Source organism: Rhagoletis pomonella, unplaced genomic scaffold (genome assembly GCF_013731165.1).
Source record: "Rhagoletis pomonella isolate Grant_MI unplaced genomic scaffold, Rhpom_1.0 Rhpom_scaffold_00026, whole genome shotgun sequence".
Lineage (NCBI taxonomy): Eukaryota > Metazoa > Arthropoda > Insecta > Diptera > Tephritidae > Rhagoletis > Rhagoletis pomonella.
The window spans coordinates 360712-368776 of record NW_023458580.1 but is presented as its reverse complement, the minus strand read 5'-3'; the positions used below and the strand labels follow the sequence as shown (position 1 = coordinate 368776).

At 40.5% G+C, this 8065-nt stretch overlaps 1 protein-coding gene across 1 annotated transcript in view; it reads left to right on the top strand.

Moving 5' to 3' along the window:
* The first annotated feature begins 614 nt into the window (after positions 1–614).
* Positions 615–8065, top strand: part of LOC118749645 (protein dachsous-like) — a 237058-nt gene continuing 229607 nt past the window's right edge. The window contains exon 1 of the mRNA XM_036484447.1: positions 615–1227. Within this exon, the coding sequence (XP_036340340.1) occupies positions 639–1227 (589 nt within the window). The 5' untranslated portion in view covers positions 615–638. The remainder of the gene's footprint in view (positions 1228–8065) is intronic.

Below are 8065 nucleotides of genomic sequence, written 5' to 3'. Positions count from 1 at the left end.
TTTGTTTCTCTTTTCTTTAGGTTCCCGAAGATGTTCCCGTTGGCTATGTAGTCGGCTCGGTAAGCCCCAATGAACGCATCGACCAGCAAAATATAATCGACAGCAATAGTGATCTCTTTATCACATACACCCTCGCATCACAGGGAAAGGACATAATCGAAGGTGCATTCGACATTGACCGCCATACGGGTTCGCTGGTGGTCGCACGTAAACTAGATCGCGAAACCCAGTCCGAGTTTCGTTTAGAGATACGAGCCTTGGACACAAGCGCTAGCAACAACCCCCAAAGCAGCGCAATCACGGTAAAGGTGGAGATCGCCGACGTAAACGATAATCCGCCCAGATGGTTAAATGATCCCATTCACCTGCAAGTTAGCGAATCTACCGTTATTGGCGCTATAATCTACAACTTTAGTGCTACAGATACGGACTCGGGTAGCAATAGCTACCTTCAATATAAGCTCTTAAGTTACACGCCCCTCAACAACGACAGCAGCGAATCCTTCAGCGAACAAACATCGGCAGAACTCAAAGATGCAGAACCACTATTCTGTATTGATGCGCTAACTGGTGCACTAGCACTGCTTGCCCCACTCGATTATGAGGAGGTACGGAGCTACATACTCATCGTTGAGGCCATGGATCAGCCGTCTAATGTGAGTTCGCGCCTGCGTACCACAGTTACAGCCGTTTTACAGGTGACGGATGTTAATGACAATGCGCCACAGTTTGTGTTTCCTGTTACTATCAGCACACCAGCAGAGCATCGATTCCACATGCCACCCGTCGCCACAATACGAATCAGTGATGCACTGCGCATTGGCGAAACAGTTGCTCATATCGTGGCTGTGGATCGAGATGCGGGCGCGAATGGAGAAATCACCTATGCAATTGTCAGTGGTAACGAGGCGGGATACTTTCAGATGAATTCAAGGGCGGGTTATATTGAGTTAACGAAATTAATACCACCGGTTATGCTGGGTAGCTCTGGCGAAAAACCGGTGACTTCTAGTGTTCAGAGGAACAGTTATAATTTGGTAATAAGCGCCAGTGATAATGGCAAACCAACGGCTCGTCAATCGCTGTTGAAGCTACATATTTTAGTGCAAGGAACTAGCAGGAATCCACCACGTTTCCATCAATCAGTGTACTACGCGAACATAACCGAGAACACAGCCAAAGGTACATTTGTGCTGCAAGTGACAGCGAAATCTTTCAACGACAATGGTAAGTTCAAAGATTTCACATTACTATAACATTTAACTATATTAAAGTTATTATGAATCAGAGCAAGCAACCGAAGAAAACACCGTGTGACAAAAACCCAAACATCTCAAAACCCACAAAAAATCAATGTAGGCTCCTAATTTGACAATAGCTGTCAGATGTACCTAAAAAGTAGCTTACGATTTTTTTACTTTTTTATTATTTTCAGACAATTGGTAACAAATTTATACATTATTTGCATTAAGAAGAAAGTCACTAATATATCAGTACAGTTGAATTAATATTCATAACAATTCAATAAATATATATGTATGAGCATTGGGGTGCTCCACAAAAAAAAAAAGTCGGAATTTTAATGCACTCACCCTCTAGGATAGTACAATACCGAAAAAAGTAGGTTTTGTTTGGGAATGAAAATTTTTTTGGGGGTCGCTCAAAGCACTCAAAGCTTTCCATGTACTTTATATGTCGAAAAAATAAGTTTTCGTATAAAACGACGTATCGAAAAACTTTGTTTCTCTTATAGGTCCCCTAAAACCCCTCACAAAATGCAATGGGGGCCCATAAATATCGCTTGTATTTAAAAATGGTAAAATAAACTATCGGAAGCAACGTTTTTCGATCAAAATAATATTGATTTTCAAGAATTCTATACCATTTTACTCAAAATTTGACTTATTTATCCATCGTTGCAAGCTAAATTATTAATTTAAGGAACTTAGCCACTTTGCTTAGATTTCTTGTTGCCACAATAACATGTTCAAAATTATATATGAGTTGCCATTTTTCTTTGTTTACAAAAATTTTCGTACATTTTTTTTGCGAGCAACATAGCCTTTGATATTTATATTTATTTGGCTATCGTCTAATTGTCCCTAAATTGAGCTCAGTGTACCGAATGTACCTTTTGGTTCGAAAAAGTCGGAGAAGGGTATAATTATATATAATAATAATTGTACCTAATTTTCCATTCCTGCTCTGACGTCAGAAGTTGTTTTAAAAGTAGTTTGGAAATTCGAAGATGTGATTAGTTCAAAATATTGTTTAAAAAGTTCGATGCAATGTGGTATAGCAATACGGGTATCAAATAAAAGATAAAAGTCTGTATACATAATTGAAAATAACTATATCTTTTGTTGGACAAGGTCGAAGTGGTATTGAAGATAAAGTTAGAAGGGCGAAATTGGAGTATGTTGTAGTATACATATTAGTCCTGAACATCTATTTTTCCAAATATAATTATGGGAAATTTTCAAGTATATTGAAGGATAAAGTTTTAAGAGGACTTTTTCAATACCTATTCGTTCTTTTGGGCCAACAAATTTAGTTGTTTCAAATTCTAAAGAATTTTCTATTTTTTTATACCCATATTGTTATTTAATATTGCACTGACCTTGTTAAGTCATTTTCGGTAACAATCAGGGGGGTTGGACAAAACATGTTTTTTCAAGACGAAAACATCGCGTTTTATTCAAAGAACAGGAAAAAACTATTTGAACAAGTTTTTGTAAATGTTTTAATTTACATGTTTTATATACTTATATATATAAAAACTCGTTTAAAACAGTTTAATAATTCAATACTTTCCAAATTAAGGGTGAGATACATACATCCTTGGACGCTCGTTCACATACTATATCGAAAATAGTAGTTATATTTCATGACCTGAGTGGAAGATCGAACTATCCAGTCCGAACTAGCCAGTTCGAAAATGCCCTATTTCAGAAAAATTTTCAAGAACGCCCTATTTCAGAATTTGGTTGAAGATCTTCCTATCTCAGTATTCGGTTCAAAAACTCGCTTTCTCAGCTGCTGATTCAAAAACGCCCTTTCTCCCTTTCAATACATTTTCATTTGAGATAGGACATTTTTAAACGGAATTCTGAGATAGGCACACGGCAATAAGTCAAATTTGTGTTATTTCCCAATTGAAAGTGAATTAACACAAATTTACTTGATTTGTTTCTGTAGTGTTATTGCGCTTTGTACCACGATTTGTTTGTTAGGAAAAATGGGTTATTCACATCCCGTAAACTCTTGTTGCTAATCCATTCCCTTATTCAACCAACTACTTCAAGTGCAGCTGATTTGCCGCTATTTAAACCTGACAGCGTGGTTGTTATTGTTAATTCCATACATTAAAAGGATCCATTGTATAGTTTTAGGCAGGCTCGTCCCAAACTATTTATTTATTTATTTAATGTCTTATAACTATTCAGAACAGACATTTAAGAAGTTAATATAATATGAATAAGAAAAAATAAAAATACAGCAAGTACAATTGAAATTATTTAGATACTAACAAAAGAAATATTTTAATTGTTAATTGAAATTCACAAATTTGCATTAAAATAAATAATTAATAATACATGGCAATAATATTAAAACGTGTGTGATGTATTAATTTAAGTTATTACATAGAAAATAGTTTTTTAGTAGCGTTTGAAATAAATGTTTGGTACCAGAGAGGTTCAAATCGATAAAATTAGAGAGATAATTAAACTCAGACATCGACTGTCTTACAAAAGCCAACACGAAAAACCTTAGTACGACAAAAATTTCTGCATGGAATATTGAAGCGTATCCCTTCTAGAAAAACGGGCATTCAAATTTGCCGTTGACAAGACCAAAGATAAATGAAATTTTATAGTGGCGCATGGGCGTCGCCAGGGGGGGCTGATATATAAAAAAAATCCCTCGAAAATTTTATTTCGAAATTTTAATGTAGCTGATTGATTAATCCTTATTAATACATATGTGTAAACTAAATGGTTCCATTTGAAAAGGCAATCTAAACCAATAGCTAAATATAAATTTATGGTGATTTCGTTTCTTCCAAAAAATGTTGCCCTTCCCCGGTGCAAAATGTGTTTGATGTTACATTAAACCCTGTAAAAAGACATGTTTTTGCCTTCTTGTCCTTGTCTAGCTCACACATTTCATTAAGTTGTCGTTTTAAACATCCATATAATTTTCAGTTCAACCGTCTCCCCTGATAAAGCTTCACAGGGCAGAGAGTGCGGCATTTTAAGAAACGAACACACAATTTTCTCACCCTTTGCCTTTAATTTAGAATCGAGCACGAAAAGAGAAAGGGGTAATGAAAAGGCAAAATTTTTTGGTAAAAACGAAATCACCATTATTTTAGTAAGTAGAGTGGAGTACTAAACTTACATTTTATTGACTTGTTTTCATACAAATAAAAGAATATTAATCGGAAATCGACTCCTGACTGGAAGCTCGACCTATTTCAGCAGCCAGTTCCAAAACACCGTATTTCAGAAAACTTTTCAAAAACGGCTTATTTAAGAATTTGGTTAAAAAATTCCCCATCTCAGAATTTTACTGAAGACCGCCCTAACTCAGAATTCGGCTCAAAACCACCCTATCTCAGCACATATTCAATATATTTCCATTTAAGATAGGGCGTTTTTCAACCGAATTCTGAAATAGGGCGTTCTTAAACCAAATTCTAGGTCTTTTTCAATAAAATTCTGAAATAGGGCGTTCTTGAAAAGTTTTCTGAGTTAAGGCGTTTTCGAACTGGCTGCCGAGATAGGTCGATCTTCCACTCAGGTGTCGAAATATAACTACTATTTTCATACCACAAAAATATGTAGAACAGGCGTATAAAAATGATTATATGTGAATTTAATACATATCGTCACCCTTATGACAGAAACATGAATGTGTAAATTTACCGATTTTGAGACACAATGGAAAATAATGTCTAGCAAAGAATTATGTATTTTAAAAGAGCCAAACGCTCTAAGCAAATATAAAGTAATAAAATTATAGTTTAAAAAACTAAAACCTCGCTATTAAAACTTCCATTCATACTGTCACCATGTTACTATAAGAACGGAAGTTTAAAGCAACTCAAATTCATACTGTCATCAGGTATGTAATTGAGAATGGAAATCGCTGCATCTTTTAGGCGCATCAATATTACATAGTTACATCCCGAGCTAATAGAAGCGAGGTAATAATAAAAAGAGACGCACTTTTCTGAGCAAGGAGTCGCGTTTGCCCACCGTTGCCCTATGTTATTCGACGCCCTCTATGCGAATCCGAGGTCTGTTAGCCTCTATCACGTCAAGTTCGAGGTCATTTGAAGGTCAGGTAGGGAAAAACTTTATGAATAAACCTGAAAATTCAATACAATTCTTCTGAATATGGCCTTAACATGATCTGTAGATTACCTTAAAGAATCAAGAGACCCCTATATTCAGAGACAACAAAAACAAAATGTTGTTTTTATTATTATTGAATACATTTTTTGTCCTATTTGTCCCTCAAATTACCTCGAACCTGACCTTATGGAGGTTAACGGACCTCGCACTCGTGTTCATCGAGTTGAACACGCCATATATATGAATTTTCGGGTTAATTTAATTAATTCTTTCCGACTTGATCTTCAAATTACCTCAAACCTGACGCGATGGGGGCTAACAGACGTCAGATTCGCATTTCAGCGCGTCGAATAACATAGGGATATTGAGGTTTGGTGCAAACATTTTTTATTTTAAACCTGTGTTACTTAAAAAGCAGGCTCTCGGTTGCTCAGCACACCGGTTAATCGTTTCTGCAATTATTTTTTCACATTGGTTCTCTAAAACGAAATTTCGATGTATGCTTAAGATTAGTGTTGGGCAGTATCGATACCAAATGTACTGAGAACTCGATTCTCATTCCCAAGACAGCCGGTTCTACGTACCGGAATGACTCGGGTTTTACCCGACCAAGGGCTGTTGTTTCGGCGACCTAACCCCGCTTAAATCGGCGATACCCTACAATCATTGTTCGTCCATGGAGCAACTCCTTGCAGCCGGATTGCTCCGCATCCTTCTTCTCCGGGCGGGCGTAGAGCCCAACCCCGGACCAGAAACGTATTTCTGCTGTGTTTGCCAGAATCGACTCCATCCAAACTCCACTTCGGTTAGGTGCAACTCATGCAACGGATGGAGTCACCTAAGAACCTGCTCTGGTCTTAGGTCTCACCGGGAGTGGACCACAAGCTATGTAGCTCCCTGCTGCTCAAGCCAAACGGCACAATCAGCAACGCACCCAACACCCGAAGAGCCTGCACCGCTCCGAGAAGCTCCTCTGGGCAGCAGCAAACCTCCCAACCCTCCCCAATTGCTAGCGCTGGTTTGATCAATAGCATCTCATGGCGACCAATGCTAACACTAGCATCAGACCATCTACCCATAGTCATCTCGATCAATAAGCCCACCGACTTTGCTCCCGCGGACCACCGAACCTATACCAACTTCAACAAAGCTGATTGGGACGGCTTCGCGGAAGTCACCGAGAGCAGCTTCGCCGCCCTTCCCACACCCACAAACATACACACTGGCGAACGCCAGTTCCGCAGGGTAGTCACTGCCGCAGCGGCTCGCTTCATCCCGTCCGGACGCATCGCGGAAGTCCGCCCAAATCTCCCGGCCGAAGCAGCTGTACTAGCAAACGAGCGTGACCACCTACGCCAGGTCGACCCCGGGGACCCCCGTCTGAGGGACCTTAATTTGGAGATTCGGCAACTGGTAAATCAGCATAAGCGGAAAAAGTGGGAGGAGCACTTGAAGGCCTGTAACTTCACATCTGGTGTGAGTAAGCTCTGGTCAACCGTGAGGTCCCTGTCCAACCCAACGAAGCGTGATGACAGAGTGGAAATCTCTTTCGAAGGTCGCGCTTCGTCGGACCCGAAGAAATGCGCAGCCTACTTTAGTAGGCAATTCACACTGCACCCTTCGGTAGACAAGGCCAAACGTCGAGTGACCAGGAGGCTGCACAAGCTGCCAAAAAACAGTGCACCACTTGTTTTCACCAGCTGTGAAGTGAAGGGGGCCATCGGGAAGGCGAATGCCTCCAAAGCCATTGGACCCGACGGAATCTGCATGCTGATGCTAAAACATTTAGGGCCTAAGGGAGTAGCTTACCTTACGGAGGCCCTCAACCTGTCCATGGCCACTCTCATCATTCCTGATGTGTGGAAATCAGGGAGAGTGGTCCTACTGCTGAAACCGGGGAAGATCGCCAACAAAGGAGACTCTTATCGCCCGATAACGCTCCTTTCCCCGGTCGCGAAGACGCTTGAGGCCCTACTACTCCCATACTTCACTTGCCACCTGACCTCAGCCAAGCACCAGCACGGATTCCGTAAAGTGCACAGCACAACAACAGCAATTAACGCCATAAACACACAAATAACTCGTGGCCTAAATCGAAACCGCCCCTGTGAGAGAACGGTCCTAGTAGCGCTGGACTTGTCAAAGGCGTTTGACACCGTCTGTCATTCCACGCTACTAGAAGACATCGAGGCCTCCTCACTCCCACAGGGACTGAAGCGATGGTCGGCGAATTATATGAGTGGTCGACAGTCGGCAGTAATCTTCCGAGATCAAACCTCGAAACCAAGAAGCATTAAACAAGGAGTTCCACAAGGTGGTGTTCTCTCCCCCTTACTATTTAACTTCTACATCTCGAAACTTCCTCAACCACCTGAGGGAGTTTCTCTGATCTCATACGCTGACGATTGCTCGATTTTGGCGTCCGGGAATAGAATTGATGACCTCTGCTCAAAAGTGAACGACTATCTCTCCAGCCTTTCTCGCTTCTTCACTGCAAGGAGCCTAACACTCTCCCCAACGAAATCAACGGCGACCCTCTTCACCACCTGGACGAAGGAGGTCAGGCTAGAGTTGGGTATACACGTCGACGGCACACCAATACCGACTGTAAACAACCCAAAAATCTTAGGAGTCACCTTCGATAGCCTGCTTTCCTTCTCCACGCACACAACCGCAATTGTCAATAAAGTACAGAGCCGCAACAA